Source organism: Peromyscus eremicus, chromosome 10 (assembly GCF_949786415.1).
Source record: "Peromyscus eremicus chromosome 10, PerEre_H2_v1, whole genome shotgun sequence".
Classification (NCBI taxonomy): Eukaryota; Metazoa; Chordata; class Mammalia; order Rodentia; family Cricetidae; genus Peromyscus; species Peromyscus eremicus.
This window is the reverse complement of record NC_081426.1, coordinates 33339545-33363317: the sequence shown is the minus strand read 5'-3', so window position 1 is coordinate 33363317 and position 23773 is coordinate 33339545. Positions and strand designations below refer to the sequence as shown.

Sequence of the window (23773 nt, the reverse complement as noted above, 5' to 3'; positions counted from 1 at the left end):
CCCACCCTAGGGAATGTGTTCCAAAAAGCCATTTCATGCACCCGGGGTAAGTCCTGGTCCAACTGCCAGAGGCTCCCCAAACAGATCTAGCCACATAACTGTCATCCACATTCAGAGGGCCTAGTTTGGTCCCATGCATGTTTCCCAGCTGACAGGCCAGAGTCCATGAGCTCCCACCAGCTCGGGTCAGCTGTCTCTGTGGTTTGCCCCATCATGATCTTGACCTCATTCGCTCCTCTGATTCCCTCCTCCCTCTCTTCAACTGAAGTCTGGGAGCTCAGCCCAGTGCTTGGTTGTGGATCAATGCATCTGCTTCCATCAGATACTGGATGTAGGTTCTATGGTGACAATTAAGGTAGTCACTAATCTGATTATAGGGGAAGGTAAGTTCAGGCATTCTCTCCACCATTGCTAGGAGTCTTACCTGGTGTCATCTTTGTGGATTCCTGGGGATTTTCCTAGCACCAGGTTTCTCCCTAACCCCCCCCCCATGGTTCCCTCTATCAAGATATCTTTCACTGTACTCTCCCTCCCTCCCTCCACTCAGTTCCTCCTGTTCCCATCCCCCGCTCCTCCCCTTCTACCCCCCTCTCAGTTTACCCAGGAGATCTTAACTATTTTCTCTTCCTGAGGCCCTCCATGTGTATCCCTCTTAGGGTCCTCATTGTTACCTAGCCTCTCTGGGGTTGTGGATTATAGCCTAGTTATCCTTTGCTTTGCATCTAATATCCATTAAGAGTGAGTACATACTGTGTTTGTCTTTCTGGATCTGTGTTACCTCACTCAGGATGATTCTTTCTAGTTAGGAAGGAAATCTTTAGCTTCTTCTTGTTCTTAAGATCATAAATTGGGGGCTGGAGAGATGGCTCAGAGGTTAAGAGCACTGGCTGTTCTTCCAAACGTCCTGAGTTCAATTCCCAGCAACCACATAGTAGCTCACAACCATCTATAATGAGATCTGGTGCCCTCTTCTGGCCTGCAGGATACATGCAGGAAGAATAAATAAATCTTTTAAAAAAAGTCATAAATTGATGGGTGAAATTAACTTAGTATGATAAATGCATTTAGATTCTACGTAATTGGTCTTCTGCTTAGACCTTGGTAGTCCCAGCTTCTCAGTAGGAGAACTGCAAAATGCAAGTCTTTCCTGGAATACAGGGTGAGCTCACAGCCAGCCTATGCAACTTAATAAGCCCCGTTTCAGAAAAACAGAAAAGAAAACTAAAGTGTTCTAAAGTGTTCTAGGAACATAACCCAGTGGTCAATCACTTGCTTAGCATGCACGAGGCCCTGGGTCCAATTCCCTTTAAAAAAAAAAACAAACAAACACACACACACACACACACACACACACACACACATACACATCCTTAGGCTCAATAAAAACCATAATCACTGGCATAATTAAAATAGAACTTTCAAAATATCAGAATACTGTTTATTCTCAGTAAATATTTGCCGAAACTTCATCTAAACAAAGTTTTGGGTCTAAAGCAGCTCACACTCCTGAGGTTCTTGCTCAGCTGCTAACCAGGATGACAGCTTGGTCATAAGTCTAAGACTAAGGGATGCTATATACTTCCAATGCTGACCTGACAAGAATCACCTCACTTCCAGTTTATGTGTTCTTCCCCTACCCCTCCCCTCAATGGAACCTCACTATTTAGATCAGGGTGCCTGGAGCTTTTTAGGTACACCAGGCTGGCCTCAAACTCAAAGAGAAATCTGCCTAGCTCTGCTTCCTGAGTGCTGGGATTAAAGGTGTGTGCCATCATACCTGGTTTATGTTAATTTTTGCCTAGTATTTTACTTACACTTTGTTTGTATACTCTTACAGTTTTATGATTTATTTTTAGATATTCCTAGCTTAAATTACTAACATATTCACAAATGCCTTAGCTGTGCTTGGCTTACCTGCTGATACCACACGTCATCTTTCCAACCTAAATGTCAAAAACCCCATCCTTGATTATTGTTTACAAGAATAACATGTGTTAGAAATGCTTCATTTTTGTTGAAGTATGTAGAGAAAACACTGTATCAAAATTTGACAAATGGTGGTATCTTAATGCTCAGGTGCCAGGTGAAACAATAACTTTCTATATTCTGTAAAATGGACTGCCTTATTTTGCCTCTCAATTCACTTCTTACCCGGGCATGGCAAATTGTAGCATCAACACATTGGTCAGTTAGAAATAATGGTTCTCAGACATGATCTAGACTTCCAGTGTTAACATATGTATGGGCCACCTTTTTTCCCTCTCTAACAAATTTCTTGAGGTAAAAACAACCTAAAGGAGCTAAGATTTCTTTTGACTTGAAACTTCTAGTTCATGATTGATGGACTCCATCACTTTGGGGGCTGAGGCCAGGTCAAAGGTCAAACATCACACAGTATGTGATAGAGCAAAGCTGCTCATGGGTACCAGGAAGCAGAAAGAGTGAGAAACAGAGTCCGGGGATAAGATAAATCCCTCAAAGGCATGCTCCCTGTGACCCAATTGCTCCAACTAGGACTCACCTCTTAATGATCTACGAACTCATTAGTAGACTAACCCATGAAGAGGTCAGAGCCCTCATGGACCAATCACCTCCTGACAGTACTACCATGTGGGGATCAATCCTGCGATGCACACCCTAGTCATAGACAACATAACAACATGTTTGTGTCAGTCAGATTTGCCACGGTGTGACAGGACATTTGTGTTGATGCTTTCAGTCTCTATCTATGGCTGCCTGGCCCTGTGCTTTGGCCCTATGATGCAGCAGAGCATCGTGGTAGGGAGTGTGTAATGGAACAAGGCTACTCCTTTCCAGTGTGGGACCCCTTCAAGAGCACATCCCCACTGATTGAATTTCCTCGAACTAGGGTTCATCTCCTAAAATACCTACCACCTCTCAAGAGCATCCCTTGCTATGGATCAAATCTTCAACACACATGCTTTGGGGATCCAGTTACTATTCCAATCACAACAATGTGTCATTGTATAATATATTTATATTTGCAAGTAGCACCACCAATCTCATGAGAAAAGTCTATCAGGATACTATTGTATTAGATACAAATTTCCCAGATTCCAACTTTCACCTTCGTGGTTTAAATGTATGACTGGCAGCAAATACTATCCCCTTGTGTTCCATGAAATGACAAGCTTGCTTTCTTTATTCTAAATAAAATATCTGCCAAGTATCCAAGTCTGAATTACCATGGTTTCTCTATCAGCTGCTCTTCCAGGTTAAAAAGAAATGATACTTTAGTTTTCTTAGCTTATACTTGGAGTTTCTTAATGGCATTTTCCAACCTACCAGTGATCATGGTAGGTTTAAGAAACTGAGCAGAGTTCATTATGGCCTGGATGAAGTGGGTAATGTGGGAAGGATGAGGCAAGGATGAAGACATAAGAAGATATGGAATTTGGAGCCTTAAAAACAGAAGAGAGGGGGATGGAGAGGTGGCTCAATGGTTAACAGCATTGGCTGCTCTTCAGAGGACCCAGGTTCAATTCCCAGCACCCACAAGGCAGCTCACAACTGTCTGTAACTCGAGTTCCAAGGAATCTAACATCCTCACACAGACAATGCGCCTAAAGTAAAGATAAATTATTATTATTATGGTAGTTTTTCCAGACAGGGTTCCTCTGTAGCCTTGGCTGTCCTGGAACTCACATATATCCTCTTGCCTCTGCTTCCCAAATGCTGGGATTAAAGCCGTGCAGCACCACACCCAGCTAAATAAATTATTTAAACAAACAAACAAAAATAGATGAGAGACTTTATTTGTGGATTGGCAATCATGGAAGGATTTTTAGCCAGGATGAGTAGCTACATCACAGTTACATTTCTCTCTCTCTCTCTCTCTCTGCTTCTCTCTGCATTTGTGTGTGTGTGTGTGTGTGTGTGTGTGTGTGTGTGTGTGTGTGTGTGTGTGTAGGCCGACACAGAGGTCAAAGGAGAACCTTGGGTTTTGGTCCTCACCTTTCACCTTATTTGAGACAGGGTCTTTGAGGATTTTTTTGTTTTGTTTTGTTTTGTTTTCTAGTGTAGTCTGACAGGTTAGCTGGCCTGCAAGCTTCTTGAGATTCTCCCATCTCTACCATTTCCCTGTAGGAATGCTTGGAGTCCAGCTGCTCACTAGCATCTGGCTTTTTCATTGGTTCTGAGGATTTGAACACACTTGTGAGGCAAACACTTCTTACCCACTGAGGCATCTCCCCACAATTACAGTTTTGGAAAATTACTTCAGGTTCCCAGTGGAGAGAGAGTGGGCAGGGTGAATGTAGAAGCAAGGGAATAATTCACAGGGTATTGCAGTCCATGGTGAGAGGGTGTTGTCTAGACCACAAAGATGGCCAAAGACTGGCAGAAGTCATGGGCCCATCTTCCTGTTGGAGGGAGAAAAACCTAGACAGCAATGTGATTTCATTTCAATGCAATCTCTTCCTAGACCATACAGGCATCATGCAACACTGTCCTCAGAGATGCCAAGCTGCAGCCAGCCACAGCCCTCATGATCGTGTGCTGCCCTATGAAAACACAAACACGGAGAAACCTGTCCCCACCAAGCCTGATGAAAAGGTGAGGTGGGAACTTCTCTGCAAGCCCTTCTCGCTGTCCTTGGCATCCAGTGAGAGCTTTCTGGGAAAGCTCAGAGCAGATCATTGCGGTTGCCATTAATTAGTTCCCGATACAATGACAAATCAGTGGGTTTTAATGTTTCTAAAACGCTCTGTTGTCTCATATGGCCTTACTCTTTGACCAGATTTTTAACTCCTGTGTTTTGCAGATTCTCAGAATGTTCTGTTCATTAACTCCAGAGGGTGGGAGGGTGGGGCTGACAGAGATTTAGACGTGCATTTGTGAAGTCTCATGGATAATTAACTGGAATTTGGATACTAGGATTTGTCTCCCATTGAAAGATTTCCAGGTCACATTTCAACTTCAGTTGAGCCCGGGCAGCCGTTTCCTGAGCGTTGATTATATCTGTCAGACAGCGTGAGGAGTCCAGATCCCTGACACAGAAGAGAGCTAGAAACGGCTAAGAAGTGGCTTTGTCTTCATTTGCTTCATGGTCTCTCCTGAAAATCAGCTCCTTTCACACAATCACTTCTCAGCCAATCTTACACTCATGTTTTCCTCTAAGGAGAGTGAGCTTTCTTTGTGTCTTATCTGTTCCACCCTCCATCACCTGTGACATTACTTACTACAGACAGCACCAAAGAAGATGGTGTTGCCCTCATTCCATATCCCCAGCCTATGGGTGTCCTGCTCCAGAGTTGCTCATGGTTTGTATGTGAAGCATGTAGGATCTCTGATCAATTCCTTGTAATTCCTATAGTATCTCACATTTCTCTGCTTGGCCTTATAATTAATCGTTACCTAATTCTCTAAGGGCTTCCCAATCTTCCAATGGGCTCTGGAATATTCTTTCATTTTCCCTTCACATGGACCTGAATGTTTTTCACTCTGCCACTTTTATAAGCCTTAGGATTCTTGAACTCTAAGTCAATGTCCATGTAAGACCAAACTCTTCCCAGAGCCTGAGTTCCAAAGGCATGAGAAAAGCTTGGACTAGATCAGGATGTTCCTATTTTCAACAGTTCAACAAATCTTATGACTTGTGACAGATCTCAATCCTCTCAATATTGATGTCTGTGTAATATTTGGTAAATTGGCTGCTTTCACTTTCCATTGCTATGTTAATAATTTTTTTTTCAAGCAGTATTCCAGAGCACAGACAAAGAATAAACTAGAAGTCAGTGACCACATTCTACTACTGGGCATATCCCCAAGAGAACGGAAAGCAGAGCCCAACAGGATTTGAACACATGTTTATAACATTATTTATGATAGTCAAAAGGCAGGAAGAACACAGGTGTCCATTCACAGACAGAGATAAACTTCACACACAAACACAGGCATGCGTGCCCACACACACACACACACACACACAAAAAAAAAAAAAAAATCTCAAATAGAAAAAAAATATATGTGGCATGTTCTACACAGGTAAACTTCAAAAGCATGGCACTAGGTGAAGGAAGACAGACATAAAGGACAAACATTTACCTCCTACTATTCATGGTTCCTAGAGCAGCCAGGTCTATAGAAACATCTGGTACCAATATGGCTCCCCAGGACTGGGAAGGAGAAGGCAGTAATGGAGAGCTGTTGTTTAGTGGGCACAACGTTTCAGTTTGAGAAGATGGGAAATTCTTGGAAATGGATAATGGTGATGATTTTAAAGCAATATAAATGCACTTAACGAGATGAGTTGAATACTCAAAAGTAGCTGAAATGGTGACTCGTTACACTGTGTATATTGTGCTGTGCTTTTTAAAAGGCAAAGCAGGATCCTGCAGCCTGCTAAAGGTTCCCAGAGCAAGGGTCCCATGTCTTCTGTTGAGGGATGACTAGAAATGTCAGCACTATTAATCCTACACTAACACTAAGCACAGTGCTCTGCAGTCACTCAGAGAACCTGAAAGAACTTAAGATGAGCTTGGCTCCTCCTCATTGTCACTCAGAAGCCACCAAGGGCTTTGCTCAAGCACCAGTCTACATCCTACACCCCTCATAACCACATCTTGAAATAGTCTAAGATGCCCCAAGCTGCCACATCTAAGGCAGTGGTCCTCAAGCTGTGGGTCATGACCCCTTTGGGGAATCAGATATCAGATATCCTGTATATCACATAACAATTCATAACAGCCGCAAAATTACAGCTATGAAGTAGCAACAAAATAATTTTATGGTTGGGAGTCACCCCAGCATAAGGAGCTGTATTAAAGGGTTGCAACATTAGGAAGGTTGAGAACCACTGCTCTAAGGCATCTTCCAGCTTAAAGGAATAAGTCAGAGTAAATGGAACTCACCACGGCTGAGCCTGCCCAAGCCTGGAGACTAACCAGGAGTCCCAGAGCCACCACTACAGAGGCCAAAGTGAAAGGAAGGCTCCCACACTAGCAGGGAGGTGAGGTCTCAGACACTTTCTTACCGGGAGCCTGCCTGGGCTTTGCCTAGGGCAGAGCCGTGACCCTCCCAGCACTGATTATCCCCTCAAGTTGAGGAACTTATTACAAAAGGGCTTCACACAAGATCAGAATTTTTGTTTCAATTTTTGTCTATGTGTACAAAACCAAAGAATTACTTAAGATATTATTTACATGCAATAAATATCAGAAATTTCAAATATTATATACAGTCCCGTGGCTTTTGACAAATGAAAATACCAGGCTGGCCACTGTCCTTTTCCACTCTACCCCAATTCCCTTCCTGCTTCTATGAAACTCGTCCTCCTCCGGCTCCAGACAGCAACTCTCTAATGTCTGTGTCCTTCCTAGAAATCCTCTAAACAGAGAGTGGCTTTTTGGTTCCCGGCTTTGTTTCCCTGAGCACAATGCTTTTGAGACTCACCCCTGTGGTTGCCTGTATCCTGTTTCCCTTTCATTCTGTATTACATTCTTAATGGAGGAGAGTGACTGAGTTGAATGGCAGAGACTATAAGAAGGACTTTAAGACTATAAGCCCAGGGTAGCTGGTGTGTGTGAGTTGGAATAGTAAACAGGTCTAACTGGCCAGGCCCACAACCTGAGGGCGTGAAAGGAAGTGCAGGTGCAGTCAGGTAGGAGCCGCACATGCTGGCCAGATGGCATTCACCTGTGCCCATCGTGGATGGCTATGTTGGTGCTGGGAAGACCAGAGACTGCACTGGGAGGCCACAGACTTGATGTCATGTCCCTGATTCTTGCCAACCATGTGGCAGATTTTTGACTCCCCGGTCTCTGCTACCTATCTCCAACTAGAATGAGCACTGTCCATCATGCATGGTCCAGAGAAACAGTGCAGGGGAGGTTTGAGATACTGAATAAGAGAGGGTCTTGGAGAAAGATGACTCACCACTGTGACCTCGAGAACTCAATGAAGAGACTGAACGACACACGGGCACACATGCAATGCCAGAGCATAAATGAAAACACCTGCATCCTTCTGCCTTGTCAGACTTCACTGAGTAACATTGACCGGGGGGGTGGGGGTGGGGGGGTGGGCTTATGCTTCCTGACACTCAAATGATGGACTTTGCCTAACCGATGGGCAGTTTCTGGCCACTCCCAAGGACCACTCTTTTGATTCCTATCAACCCAAGAATCCCCAGCTGCACTCGCTTGTGCCATGTCCATCTTCTCCCAGCATCAGTAGGCATTTCCAGGTTCCAGATCAAAGTGCTCTATGCTGAAAACCTATCAATTAGTCTGTGATTGGACACTGGTGGAACAAAAGTAAAATTTGAATTAATTAGTCCATAATGAATACCTCTCTTTGATCCTAAAATATTCCTCACTGGACTTGTACCACAGGATGTCCAGCAGAATGAATGGTACATTGGAGAATACAGTCGCCAGGCAGTGGAAGAGGTGCTGAGGAGAGAGAACAAGGTAATGCCTCTACATTGTTCCTGTGGCCGTCGTGTGTATTTCTACATGAAGTAGGGAAGGGACTTGGGATGAAGAGGTTCTATGGAAGAGGAAAGGGGTGAGAAAGAATAATGGAGTATAATTTCTAGTTACTTCAGGGAAAGCTTTGATAGAAGAACACTAAATTATACAGATGAAACTGTGGAGTCGTTTTCTTAAAATACAGAGATATTTAAAATGGCCTCAGACCTAAGACTTGGTTGTGTCATTTATCAGAGATGTGACTTTCCCAAGTTCCTAAACAAGGTTAGCTGTTGATTCCTTATTCATAAAATGAAAATCAGCTTTTAAAGATATTAATACTAAGGGAGCCACTGGAAAACCACGTAGGGCATCTGGGGTGCAGTGGTCATAATGAACAATACCTCCTTCTGCTCTCTTCCAAGTTCATCCCCTTACTAAATGTGTACCCATGGAACAATTGGGTCTTTATAGCTCACTTCTTCAGGAGAGGAGCAGGGATCATGAATAGGGATCATGAATACCTTGATCCAGCATATGACAGGTCATGCTGCAGCAACAGATACCCCCAAGATCTCCATCATTTATCACATGATACTATTTCTTCACTGCACATCAAATTCAAGATAGACTTGTTAGGTCTGTGTGAGGCCCTGTGCCCACAGTATACCAGCTTCCACCTTCCCACTCTGGCTCCCCATACATCTCCCCAGGACCAAAGCAAATTTCAAAGGGAATAGGCATTTCAGCCTACCATGTGACCAAAAGGACAGAAGGACTTGAATGACTGCCACAGCCTTCATCACAAAGCAAGTGACTATGAGAGACTACTTTATTAGGTACAGAACTATGCTGGGGTACTTAGAAATAACAGAAAGCTTCTGTAGCTTAAGGACACCAGATCCTCAGCCTGACCACTGCTGAATGTAAAAACACAATATGAATGAGTCAGTTAAGTAGTGAATACATTATAGGTCTCCAACACATTTAAGAAAACTCAGAATTGATGTAAAAAATTAAATTATTCATCAGTTGCTATGATAAACGGAAACATGGCCATTCTCCACCCCACTCACAATGATGTCCATGGCCTAAATCCTAGAACCTGTGAATGAATCACTTTATACAGAAAGGGGACTTAGCAGATTAAGTTTGGGGTTAAGATGGGAAGGTTATCCTGAGTCAGGTAGCCCCTTGTGATTCCCAACAAGAAGGAAGCAGGGATGTCATGGAAAATATGTGATTATGGAAGTAGAGCTCAGAATGGTGGGGGCACCATGAGCAAGGACTTCTGGTGACATCTAGGGACTATCAGAGTCACAGACACAGACTCCATCCCCCCACACTAACTCTAGCTCTGTGAGAACCACATTGGACTTCTGAGCTCCAAAATGATACAAGAATGACTTTACTTTTAAGTCACTAATTTCATGTTAGTTTGTTAACACTAGCAGTAGAGACAAAGAAGACTGCCAGCAAACCACCATGACCCTACCCGTAATAAGTGGAACTGTCCCATTCCATAGGTGGGGAAGCTGAAGCCAAGGTCTTAGTTACAGCAAAGAGATTAGTACCCATTTCACCATGTCTCAGCTGCTTCCAGCTACCATGGCAGTTCTCTGCAGGAGGATGGAGACTGAGGGTGATTGGCTGGCCCTAGGATCTCTATCCCCTTCCTCTGTCATGGCCTCAGACATGCTGGCCTCTGATATCATAGGATGGGGCACGGTGATGGTAGACCTCAGGCAAGGCTTCCCTTTTTGGGTAATCATTACCCAGTGCACTATACATTCACATAGTTGGGCGTTCACCAGAAAATCATCTTAGAGGACCCAGATGCAGAAGCCCACATGTGAACTGTGCTGGGCGAGCAACACGCAGGCCACCTGGCATCCCTGTGGCAGGGCTTGGTGCTCCTCAAATGTTCCCTCCCTCCCTGTGTGCCTATGCTGCCTCCTCTTAAGACACAGAATAACACTGTGAAAGCTGAACAACTGTGTTTTCCTTTTCTGTTTGCATCAGCCTTGTCAGGATGCATTTCCCATTTATGAGAGATAATGTAATCTAAATGAGAGATTTCCCAGATTTATTTTGACAAGTGCATTGCAGAGTTTAAGAAGATAAACCCCAGTTTGGCCCCGATTCTTGGCCTCCATCCCCCTTCCTGCTCTCTGGCAGTGTTCTGTGCTGGAGATGTAAGGCTTTGCTTCTGAGTGAATGCTTTAGGCAGAGAAAGCTGCAGCTGATTCCTCATCACCCTTGATGAAGCAGGAGTAGGCATGCTTAAAGAGTTAGACTTCAAGTTGGACTTTCAGGTTTATCATTTGCTAACTGTCTAATCACTGGCCACATGTGACCAAGAACAGCTATGAATGCAGGCCAACATACAATTATTAATTTACTAAAAATGTTATGAGACATTTTTTGTAACTTTTTAAAAGGATTTATTTGTATTATTTTTATTCAAGTGTGTGTATGTGTGGGTACTCACAGAGGCTAGAAGAGCATGTTGGATCCCTCAGAGATAGGCATGATTTTGTAAGCTGCCTGTTATGGGTGCTGGGAAATGAACTAGGTTCTTGTGATAGAGCAGCAAGACCTCTTAATGGCTGAGCCATCTTTCCAGCCATTTTTTTCCTTTGAAATTTTGACTGCTCATTTCTCAAGCAAGAACTTTGTAGATGACAACCTCATATCCAGTCTCAATGGTGGACACACCTAAGCCTGGGAGATTTGGTTAGGCTCAGAAGCCAAATCTCTGTATCTGTAAATGGGGGTAAAAGTCTTTCCTCAAGATTTATGTAAAGACCAGATGAAATAAAGCATGCAAGATGCTGGTCACCTCAGGGCAGCTCTCAAGTAGACTTCGAATGCCCATATCATTATAATATATGCACAAAATAATAATGCTATTCTTGAATTTACTGTTTGTTAAAGAATCATATACCATGACATGGTATTTTATATATTGATATCTTATTATAGATTATATTATAGATTAGTTATCAGTATCACATGCAATCTGTATAGATAACTCTATAATGATTAGAATTATAAATCATCATACATACTGTCTACACCTATGCTATTTTTATGACATTTATCATCATCTACACACATTTATAGTTGCAAGCTTTCAGTAACCTCCAGCATGTGGATAACACAGCATAATCCTGAAGCCAAGCCCTTCAGTGGATTCATGGGAAGCCCCCCTTGCAACTTCACACCTTCATCTTGAGTGACTCCCTCCAGTGTGGCTGATTACTTCTGTGCCATGCCCTATTCTCAGCCCTTGGTCTCTTTGGTCCTGTTGATCTTTTGCATACCTTTGCTGCCCACCCGGAGGCCTCAGACACTGAAGATTCTTGCACCTTTCCTATCTCCTCTCCCTTGCCCTGCCCTTGCCTTGACCTCACTACAGGCTTTATTTCCTGCTCCCTCTCTCTACTCATTTTCACATCAGTCTCTGCAAAGCCCCGTCCCTCTTTTGGGAACTCTGATCCTGCATTGAAATCTCTCCTACACAGGTATCTAATTTCTTGAGCTAAGATCTTTGCATGGTCCGTGATGGATTCCATTCCTCTCTCTAGAATAAGATTCGACCTCCAGGATGAACAGGAAACATGTGAACAGTGACAGGTGCAGAGGAACACACCAGAGAGAGAGAAGGAGGACCTCCCTGTGCAGAAAGGGGCCAGTATGCAACAGATAAGAAAGCCAGAGCAGGTGTCCATTCAGAAAGTGGTAGTCTGGCTGGAGCCAGGAGCTAGGGACAGGAAATCAAACAAAGGACTGGTTGGTGAATCTACTATGAAAGTCCCATTAAGACTGTAAGAAGTATCAGAGAGTAGAGGAAGATTTGAAAGATGGAAGCACCATCATGCATCTGGTACACTCTCAGAAGGCAGTAAAAAAAATCTTATCCATGCAGACACTGTGTCAGCCATTGCTGTCCAAGAGACCCGAGAAAACTTTAAGAAGGAAGAGTTTCTTTGGGCTCCAGGTTTCAACCCCTGGTAGGCTGATCCCATTGCTTTTAGGTCTGTGGCAAAGCAGAAGCACTATGGATGAAGGGCTGCCCACCTCACAGTAGCCAGGAAGCAGAGAGAGAAGAAGATCAAGATATATTTTTCAGCCCCCACACACACACACACACAAAATGGCCTACTTCCTATGACTAGGCGCCACCTCCAAATAGCCCATTCAGCTCTGAACTCACCAATGGGTTAACCTCATGATGTTAGCACTTTCATAAACCAACTGCCTCCCTGTAACACCACCAGTTAACACATGAGCCTCTTGAGGGCACACTTCATATCCAAACACAAACAGGAACTCAGGAAAAGCTCACTGAGTTAAATGAAATGTGAAGCTGGACCACCAAAAACTAAATCCATTTAGGAATCTCACAAAAGCATCATTGTTGACATTGCCTTAAGGCCAGGGTTCCAGAACACCTGAGAAGATAACCATAACTCCTTTTGCTTCAGGATGGTACCTTTTTGGTCCGAGATTGTTCCACAAAATCCAAGGCAGAACCCTATGTTTTGATGGTGTTTCATGGAAACAAAGTCTACAATGTGAAAATTCGTTTCCTGGAGAGCAATCAGCAGTATGCTCTGGGGACAGGACTCAGAGGAAATGAGGTAGGTGCAATCCAACCACTTCCCTTACCTTGGCTATAAGTAAAAAAGAAATAAGAGAGTTTGGGAGATGCTAGATGCATGTCTATGTACTCCAGCGAACACAGGACAGGACTGAAAGGACACTGCAATGATACCTGTCTAGCCCTGGCACACGTTGTGTTGTGTTGTGTTGTGTGCAGTATACCAGGCCAGCAGCCTACAATGCCACTGAATGTCCTCCATCCTCCTAAAGCTATTAGAGAAACCCATTCAGAAAGAAGCAACTGCATTCTGCCTTGTGGAGAACTTCCCTTAGACCATGCTGATACTCCATTCTCCCCCTCACTGCCAGGTATTTCTGAAGTCCAGTGTCATTCATTTATCCACAGGATTGGGTCCTCAAAATGAGTGTGCATTCAAGAGTAGCATTTGGTGCTAAGCTGAGATCCCCTTCTCAGTAGAGGTGTGCTGATGGGAGGCCCTCTACTGACAAATCTGTCAGTTGCTGTGCCTAATAGCACAGACCAATCATCCCACTTAAGAGACTGAGGCAGGAAGATTGCTAAGACTAGCCTAGGCAACTTAGTGTGACCCTGTCTTCAAATAAAAGGTACAAATAGAGTTGAGGATGGAGCTCAGGGGTAGAGTGCTTGCTTAGCACATGTGAGGCCCTAAGTTCAATCTATAATACTACAAAAAAAATCACCCAAAAATCAATAAATAACTATATAAATTGATCAAAAGGAGATGTTTCAACTGAATACATATTCCAGGTCTGTTCTGTGGGCATCGTCCTATTTCAACAACAGCTCTTTGATGTGATCATTCCTATCTCAGAGTTATAAAAACTGAGTCCTAGAAAATTAAGTAAATGGTCAAAGATGGGAGCAATAAGCAGGGGGGTGAGCAAAGGCTGTACACCCAGGCTTTCTTTGATGAAAAATAAGAGAGAAAATGGGAAAGAAGGGAGTTAGTTATACAGCACCCTCCACTAAGGATGTGAGCTTGGGCCCATCCCCCACTACTCTGGGCTTTAATCCCAAATGCAAACCCTTAGGATCTGTATCCCTGTAATTCCGGGATGGCCATTCCTTGTGTTCTGGAAGTCAAGGCTCCAAACTTTGACTTCATCCGCTGGTGGGGTCATGGTGTGGAGAGGGAGTCTCCCTCTCCCAAATTTCAGAATGATGTCTGGAGTTTAAGGAGTTCACAATAGGACTACAGTTGGAAATAAAGCCTTTACAGAGGTACTTAAGGTTAAGTGACAGAGGTAAGCTCTAATCCAACAGGACTGGCTTCTTTAAAATAAATAAACAAATATTTTAAGAAGAGAAATCACAGGGCTAGGAAGGTGGCAGCAGGAAGATCCCAGAGTCTCAATGGCAGTCAGACTTAGCCTGCTTGGCAAATGTCAGGCCAGTGAGAGAACTTGTCTCAAAACATAAGGTGGCCAGCACCTGAAAAATGATACCTAAACTTGTTCTCTGCCCTCCTGATATACACACATGTATAGACCCCTAAGCATACACAAACATGCATACTTGAGCACATACATACAAGTGAGAAGCACTAGGAAGTCAGAGGGTCAGAGATACAGTGATGGTCAGCATCTTTCATCAGTGTTCTTGCTCTGTGTTCCATTCATGCTTCATCTATCCTGGAAAGGGGGAGAGGTATCTGTGTCTCCTGGGACTCTGGTACTGCTGCAGTCCAAGCTTGAGGTTGCAAGGACTTTTCTCAAACATTCATATTGAGGCTCAGATGTTGGCCTCAGCTCTTAGGCCAAATTCACCAGAATGGCCCATGGAAACTCCTATATTGAGACAAGGGAAGGGATCTGCCAGGAAGCAAAACCTCCTATACAATAAGCCTAGCAGCAAGGAAAAAGGTACACAGTAGAAAGCTTGCTATTTGGAAACCAAGCACAAAATCGATGGAGAAGCTGAAGGCCCTGTGCAGAAGTAATGTAACAGTCCAACTCTGTCTGGAAATGCTAGTAAGGATAGAGAGCAGCTTAACAGAAGCCAAGGATCTGGATGTATGACCAAGATGAAAATGGTTTATTTCCAGAAAGAAAGACTGGGATTTGGCTCACGGATAGAGTACTTGCCTGGCATGCATGAAGCCCTCAGTTCAATCTACAGGTATGGGGTACACATCTGTAATCTCAGCACTTGGGAAGAAGAGGCAAGAGGATCAAGTTCATCCCCAGTTTTATAGTGACTTCTAGGCCAACATGGGCTACAAGAGACCCTATCTCCAAAAAAAAAAAAAAAAAAAGGCTGAGTCATAACTTGTCAATGACTACATGGCAGTCATACTGAACCAGAGAAAAACAAATTTTTCAAATGATCCCAGATTGGAATTGCTGTCTGTCATGACCTCAATCAGAACCACACTAGAGGAAAATAATAAGCCACTGTCACCAAATGTCCTTCCCAAAGCCTGTGAGCCACCTGGTTTCCACTCTCCTTAATCCTTAAAATACATAAACAAGGGCATTTCAGCTGCTTGAAACACAGGCCTAACATGAAATACTCATGTCTGGTCTAACATGAGATACTAACATCTGCATTTAGCTATAGTCACGGTGCTCATTTACTGAGCTATAGTCACGGTGGTCATTTGTTCTGAAACAAATTCACTAGGGGCTTTGCCCAGGAAAACTTTGAGCTGTTGTAGCAATATAATCAAACTATATCCACTTGGTTTATTCTATGCCATGTGCACTGTAATGATAGTTGTAGGGTCGCTTTCACAATTGTACTTGAGTGTAACTATTCTTTACTAAGTATCCTTTAAATTTTATTTATTTTATGTGTATTTATGTGTGCCTGAGTACATTATGTGTACCACATGTATGCAGCTGCCCATAGAGAGGGCAATGGATCACTTGGAACTGGAGTTGTGAGCTATCAGATGTGGGTGCTGGGAACAGAAGCCAGGGCCTCTGCAAGAGTAGCAACTGCATTTACCCACTGAGCCAACTCTCCAGCCCCTTAGTATCTTTAAATGATCCCATTTAAGTTGGATTTGGGGAATGGTAAAGGAATCAACTTTTTCTAATGCTGTTGAAGGAAAATAAGAGTTTTGACTCCATAGACTTCCCCAGAGGGAATCAGTTATAAGCATCCATCTCAAATATGCCAGGTCCAAAAACAAGGTGGACATTTGAAAGTTAAAAATGTTTAAGAACATCCAAGCCAGCACCATAATGTATACCAAAAGGACATGCAGCTTGTTCTTTGTTTGTTTGTTTGTTTTTTTGTTTTTTTGTTTTTTTGTTTTTCGAGACAGGGTTTCTCTGTGTAGCTTTGCGCCTTTCCTGGAACTCAATTGGTAGCCCAGGCTGGCCTCGAACTCACAGAGATCCGCCTGGCTCTGCCTCCCGAGTGCTGGGATTAAAGGCGTGCACCACCACCGCCCAGCTATGCAGCTTGTTCTTAATTGATAGCTGCATCTTCCCAAGTCACACAGTGGAGAATATGGGAAGGGCATGTGGGCTTATAAGAATGAGGTTCAATAGGAGTCCCAGTGGCCTTATTTCTTAAATGCCAAAGATAAACTAAACTCTTTTATAATATTCATTTTATTTTTACTTATATGTATGTGTGGGTATCTGTATGTATATGCACATAAGTACAGGTGCCCAAGAGGGCCAGAGGGGGGCATCAGATACCCAGGATCTGGAGTACAGGTGTTTGTGAGCCACCATGAGAGTGTTGGGAACAGAACTTGGGTCCTCTGCAAAATCAGTGAGTGCTCCTAACCACTGATCATCTCTCCAGCCCCTGTCCCCTCCCCCCTTTTTTTTTTCAACTGAAATAGCTTTGAAGATCATTCAATAGATGTCAGGAAATGCTTTTTGAGATGTAGCACCCATCATCTATTCTGATAGTGATCTGACTCCAGGTCATTGTGACAAAGTCTGCTTAGAGTAGACAGTTGAGTGTTGAGAACGCTGTAAGTACCTACAGAAGAAGGAGCCATATTAATGCATTTAATTCTTGAAGCATATGGACTTTACCCTGGAAAATAAAAGAAATTATTTTAGTATAAGTTTGCTGAATGTAAGAACATGGACCTTTTTCTACACTGTAGCCTCATTTTATATCTCCTTTTATATCTTCTGTTTTATAAGTTTGCCCTTGGGCTAAAATAACAATGTACATATGTTATAAATGATGTGGTCATGAACTATATTTCAAAGTAAATCCTAGTATGATTATAAGAAACAGAAAAGAAAAGCTAACACACAGAGGGAAGAACATGTGAGTAAGGACAAGGGGAGAAGTCAGCCATCTGCCACCCAAGGAACGAGGCTCAGGAAGAATCAACATGTAGACACCTGGGACCTCTGGTCTGCTGAATTGTGAGGAAATAAATTTTTGCTGTTTCTTCCAGTCTGTTATAACTAACAGTGTTTCTTCCACTGTTATGACAGCCCTTGCAAACTTACGCAGTGCGAATCCTGAACTTCTGTAAAAGCCAATAGTTCATCAGTAGATGTTGAAATAATGCCACCAGGGCTTAGAGAGTACTTCCTGTGGGCACATGTGTGACAAGCCTGTCATCTGGCAGCATGAAGAGTCCTGGTTACATCCAGTCTCTGACACAGTGTACTTTTCTGAGAATCACACGCGGCCTAGGGAGAGGTAGCCAGCACTTGGGAGCGGGCAGTAAGATGGGTAATACTGTCAACTTGACATACCTAGAATCTCCTAAGAAACACACCCGTCAAGAATTTTATTTCATTCATTGAGGTCTGAAGACCCACTGTAAAAGCACCATCCCCTGTACCACATGAAAAGGAGAGGGAGCTGAGTCTCGGGATTCCTGGTCCTCCGCCTCCTGACTGTGGATATAGTATGACCAGCTGCCTCCGACTCCTGCTGCCAGGACTTCCCCACTTTGATGCACTGTCCTGAATCCTAACCCAGTACCAGATCAGCCCTGTGAGGCAGGTGCTGCTCTCATTTCTAGATGGTGATAGTGAAGCACAGAGACAGTAAGTAAACGGCAGTCCTGGGATTTACTCTCCTTAGAAAACATCTTGGTTTTTCATTCACTCTCCGCTGCCTGACAACAGCCCCCAAGCACTGCAGGTGGAGAATGGGCAACACCTACTTAGAGCTTACTGTGTGCCAAGCATCTTGAGAGAAGCCGCAACCTACAGAGATTCTTCCCGCTGTTTTTGGAAAGTGCTGAGCCCCGCAGTCAGAGTGAGATGGTCCCATGTGCCTTCCGCAGCCTGGCCCCTTTGCCTTGCTGAGGAACTTCTCATCATTAAGAGAATTGGAAGAATCAGATTCAGAAAGCTCTGCTAAAATGCATGACATCCCTGCTCTTCCATCTGTGCTCAGACAAAGAGCATCGTCGGCCACTTCAGCAGGAAACACATGATGAGAAAGAGGGCTTCTGGGGACAATATTCACTTCATCTTGTTTTTATCTATCTTGTGGGCTTTGTGATGGCACAGGAAGACAGTAGCTCCTAACTCACGGGAGCTATCTGAGTGTGAGATGGCATGATATAAATACCATGGCGGGTACACAGAGGCAGGTGCTTATGAAGTATCCAATCTCATCTGAACTGACACCGGAAAGCCCTTTCCTTGAGACTGTGTACCTCAGGCAAAGGCAAACACCGTATCACAAGGGCTACAAGAAGCACTTGGGCCAGACCCAGGGAAGGCTCTACCTGTCTGCCCTCCTCACCAGCACAAAGAGCAAGCAAAACCATGTATCGCCAAAACAAAAAAACTGGGAGGTCATTCAATTGGTCAGGAAGACAGAAATCCCTATTTGGTTTCAGATTTAGGAGTACTTGCTGTGGGATGTTCTGTATGTCAAGTTTGTTGCTGATTAGTCAATAAATAAATCACTGATTGGCCAGTGGCCAGGCAGAAAGTATAGGCGGGACAAGGAGGAGAATAAAGCTGGGAAGTGGAAGGCTGAGTCAGAGACACTGCCAGCCACCACGATGACAAACAGCATGTGAAGATGCTGGTAAGCCACGAGCCACGTGGCAAGGTATAGATTAATAGAAATGGATTAATTTAAGATGTAAGAACAGTTAGCAAGAAGCCTGCCACGACCATACAGTTTGTAAGCAATATAAGTCTCTGTGTTTACTTGATTGGGTCTGAGCGGCTGTGGGACTGGCAGGTGAGACAGATTTGTCCTGACTGTGGGCCAGGCAGGAAAACTCTAGCTACAAGTACTCACTGCATTAGTATTCCAAATGTACTACCACAAGTTTCCACAAACTGAAAGGCTAAGAACAAGAGAAATTCATCTTCTCTCAATTCTGGAGAAAAAAAGTCTGAAATTCAGGCACCCCAAGGGAGACACTTCAGTCACCCTTGGCATCCTTGGTCAAGTGTCTGCCTCATGGGAAACACCTACTTCTCTCTGAATAGAATCTCACTGACACGTGATAACCTGGGGTGAGTTCTTCCCCTCAAGAGTGTATTTTACCAAATAAAATGCTATTAGCACTTTCAACATATAGGGTAATGAGCATAGATTCCAGGTCACAAACATGGCTGTACTGAAGGTGCGATATTTAGCTCAAGATGCCTGGTTATTCACTGACTGGACCAGCAACCATGTCATGGCTACCCAGGTTACAAGACTCATCCATGCTTCTCTATGCAGGTACCTGGGCAGCAGTGAGTTTCTAAAAATGATGGTAGATGTTTACCTGACAATTTAAGCTTTTAAGACTAAAAGACAGGTTAACAGTAACCCATATGTTTCTCCCTCACCTCCCTGCCTTCTTCCTTATCCTCCCCTGTAGCTCCTTGCTTACCTTTCTCTTTCTCTCTGTGTGTCTCTCTGTCTGTTTCTCTCTCTCTCTCTCTCTCTCTCTCTCTCTCTCTCTCTCTCTCTCTCCTTTTTTGATAAGGAAAAAAGGAAACAGCTTGCATATAGGACAGACACAAAAGAATTAAACAGACTTTAGTATCTAATATTAGGACATTTGACATTCACTGTGGTCCTGGGTGGGGGGAATCTAAGATAAAAATAGGAGCTTAATTACAGTCTTTTCTCCCAGCCTTTTCAGGCAGCATGCAGCTGTGGGTACAGCACTGGAGGCACTAAGAAGGGACAAGATTGTGGTTTGTGGCACCTGCCTTGCTTCCTAATAGCGTAGTCTCATAGAAACTACCCATGGAGTAGACTAGTGAAGCTATTGGTATCAGATTATTTGCCCTTAGCTGTCTGTGAGCCTGTTCACTGGACAAGCTCTGCACAAAAAGGTTCTCCACATTGGCTACTTTGCTGAATGTAAAGAAAAAGGAAGAAAATCCCATCCTTGGTTTGAAATTAGAAGTGAAATTCAAAAACTCTCTTTCTTCCTAAAGTTTACAAAGACAGTCTAGGATGCATCCCATAGTCTCTCATTTACTGACCCTCGCTGTGTGCTGAAACAAAGGGAAGGCTTTCTTCCAAATGTCGTCCATGCATAAGCTCCATTAATGCTCACAAAGAACTCTGGAAGCAAGTCCTAATGTCACCACCACTCTTTGTAGACAGAGGAACTGAGTGTAAGAAGTTGGCCTCAGGTCACACAGCTAGCTGCTGACAGGACACCCAGGCATTGAACTCTTGGCCTTCATTTTTGGTGACCTCAGAAATAATCCATCCAAGTCATGGGGGTGAGAAGGCTGTGATGGAGAAGGAAGGACCTTAAGGTGGGTGGTCTGACTGGGCAAATGCTGAGGACAGGAAACTTAAGAGCTACCACTAGGCTCACTGTGGTCCACAAGCTCTTTGATTCCCCATTGTCATGTCCTTGTGCTTCTCACTCATCCTTCAATTGCTTGTTTGCTACATCCTCAAAAACAAGACAGGAAGGAAGGAAGGAAGGAAGGAAGGAAGGAAGGAAGGAAGGAAGGAAGGAAGAAAAGAGCGAGCGAGCCAGACAAGGTGGGTGACATCTGTAATGCTAGCCTCAGAGGGAAGATGATCACTGAAAGTTCAAGGCCTATCTGGGCTACAGAGTGAGCTCCAGGTCAGGCTGAACTAGAGGGTGAGACCCTATTCCAAAACACCACCACCCATATCACTTTCCAACACATCTCTCTACAATGTCAAAATTATGAAATCATTCACCTTCCCTGAGTAACATACAATAGCTGAGCTGCACTACAGGCACCAGATGTGCTCAAAAGTGTTCACTCTGCTTTCTGTGTTTCAGATGTTTGATTCTGTGGAAGACATCATCGAACACTACAAGTATTTTCCCATTATACTAATAGATGGGAAAGACAAGGCTGGTGTGCACAGGGAACAATGCTACCTCACCCAGCCACTGCCTTTCAGCAGGTGCTTCCTGACTCAGTACTCTAGCCAGGCACTTCATGAGTAAGCAGCCCAGCCAGCTATTTCCACATCAGCATCCTGGACCTTATCTCATCCTCGGCCCAGTGGAGTCAGTGCTTCTACCATCTGCATTTGTCTCAAATTATATTGTCTGTGTCTTCAAGGGATGACTTTTTTGACTCTGTAAAAAAGAAAAATACTCTGTAATGGAACTTGAGAGCTCAATTATGCCTTGAAAGCTTGAGTCATAGAAGACATCTGTGCAACATGAAAAATAGCAAACCTAGGTTTTGAAAATAATTTTCTGAACAGAAAACTACAGACATGGCTATCACACATTAGCGATGAGTAGCTGATACAACAAAGATCTGACAGTTTCAGTGTCTGCAGCAGGTGTGAGATCTCCAAACTGCTACTCGGTACAGGTCATCAGGCTGACCTTCTTTCAAAACGTCTTGCCCTAGGATGCTAATTTCTGGATGGTCCTATATGCTAAAGATGACAGTGAATGTTAGTTCACTCTATTTATCTGTAATCCTAGATGTTCAAATACAGGGAAGAGATGTGGCATGAGGAAAAAAGTCCTGGTGAATACCAGCTTGGAGATAGAGAAGAAATATGTGGACTGTGATGTGAAATGGCCACAGAGCCAGACTTCAGCCTACTCTATGAACAGTGACTTCAATGGAACTAGCAGATCCATAGCAAGGAACACAGAGCTCATCTGAACCATAAAGCAAGCATTCATTTGAGTAACAGTGAAAATGTTTTGAATAGTTTAATGATGCATTTCCATTCACAGGAAGAGAATAACTGTCCTCAAAAGAGTACTGATTCTTATAACAGCATAGCACATCATGATATTGTCTCTTCTCAGGCAAAAAAGATTTGCATGTTCTCCTACTTCATAACGCAGATGAAGCAGGGTCATTCAAAGGTCTCATTTAGTATAAGAAGTGAGCCTGGACTATAACCCAACTTGACTGTTCCATGACACTGCATCAACTCAGATATACTCTCTACTCTATGGACTTTTATAATTGAGCTATGAACTTTTATAATTAAAGCTACACTTTAAAAATACATATTTATCCACATTAAACCCTTGTAGTACAGTAATTTCACCAAAATAAAGTGCAATTGAATAAATAGGTATAACATATGCCATGACATCAATTATTACCAAATACCACATGTAAAATTCATGAAGCATTTATGCAATTTATGTTTTCATGGAGAAATAAAACCAGCCAGAGGACAGGAGATGTAGTTGACAGAAAGCATACCTAGCCCTGGGTTAAACCCCCAGCACTGTATAAAACCAAGTGTGGTGGTACACACTTATAATCTCAGCACATGGGAGGTAGATGCAGGAGGATCAGAATCTCAAGGTCATCCTTGACTGTAGAGCAAGTTCAAGGCCAGCCTGGATTACATAAGACCATGCCTCAAAAAGAGAGAAAGAAAGTGAAAGGGCAAGAAAATCAAATGAAAAGGGAACAAGCAATTTCTAGCATTATCTCTTTTGTAAAATGACAGCAGGCAAGGTGCTATCTGTAGTAAGATCCAGTGACCAGAGTTTGACCATAGTCTAGAGCGTAATGCTGAGCAGAAAGGGCCAGGTCCTGATGCCTCTTCATGCCCACTCATTGGCTGGAGACTTGAGCTTTGAGTTCTGTAACAGATACAGAAAGTACCTGCCAGGGACTCATCCACTGAATTGCTGGTCAACATCCCTATGTTTACTATTTCCAGTGTCTGTTACAATAAGGGTATTTTCTTGCAATCGATGACTAAGGAATAGCATATGAAAAAATGAATGTATTTAATTCTTACTTCTAACACCTTGACTAGATCTTATGATGGCATATTTGTGACTAAAGCAGGGACTGGGAAGTACAGTTCTTCTGTTCTCTGTGTGTTTGTTTTATTGGATGCCTAGCTGATAACTCAGTGATGAGTAACATGCTAAAGTATTTTGAGCTTTCCAACTATTATCTCATTTTCCATTTTAAAAAGGTCACTTGATAAATAGCCTCAGTAGGACAATGGAATTTCAACTTCATCTGATTATAGCATCTGTAAATTCCAGAGATTTCTTTTGGAGCATATATCCACACAGAGTCTGAATCTGTGTCTCCTCCAGTTATCATGCAGCATTGTCAGAGTCCTTGTGCATGCTGTATATCCTTGTTGCTAGGTGCTGTTGTAGTTGTTGGAAACATTGGAGTGAGTGAGAGAGACAGACACGGAAATGTACAAATAAACAGGTAATCCGGGTTAGGTTCCCATTACTCTTTTGTTTCTCCATTTTAGTATACCACTGAGATCTTTGGGGTGAGTAAAATGTTAAATATTTTAAGAAATTTCTTTAAGGCGATTTGAA

At 43.3% G+C, this 23773-nt stretch overlaps 1 protein-coding gene across 1 annotated transcript in view; it reads left to right on the top strand.

Annotated features, from left to right (window-relative positions):
* The window catches only part of Clnk (cytokine dependent hematopoietic cell linker), a 222377-nt gene extending 199888 nt beyond the window's left edge, over positions 1-22489 (top strand). The window contains exons 16-19 of the mRNA XM_059275808.1: positions 4445-4575; positions 8355-8432; positions 12923-13078; positions 21263-22489. Coding sequence (XP_059131791.1) covers positions 4445-4575; positions 8355-8432; positions 12923-13078; positions 21263-21433 — 536 coding nt within the window. The 3' untranslated portion in view covers positions 21434-22489. The remainder of the gene's footprint in view (positions 1-4444; positions 4576-8354; positions 8433-12922; positions 13079-21262) is intronic.
* The last annotated feature ends 1284 nt before the right edge of the window (positions 22490-23773 follow it).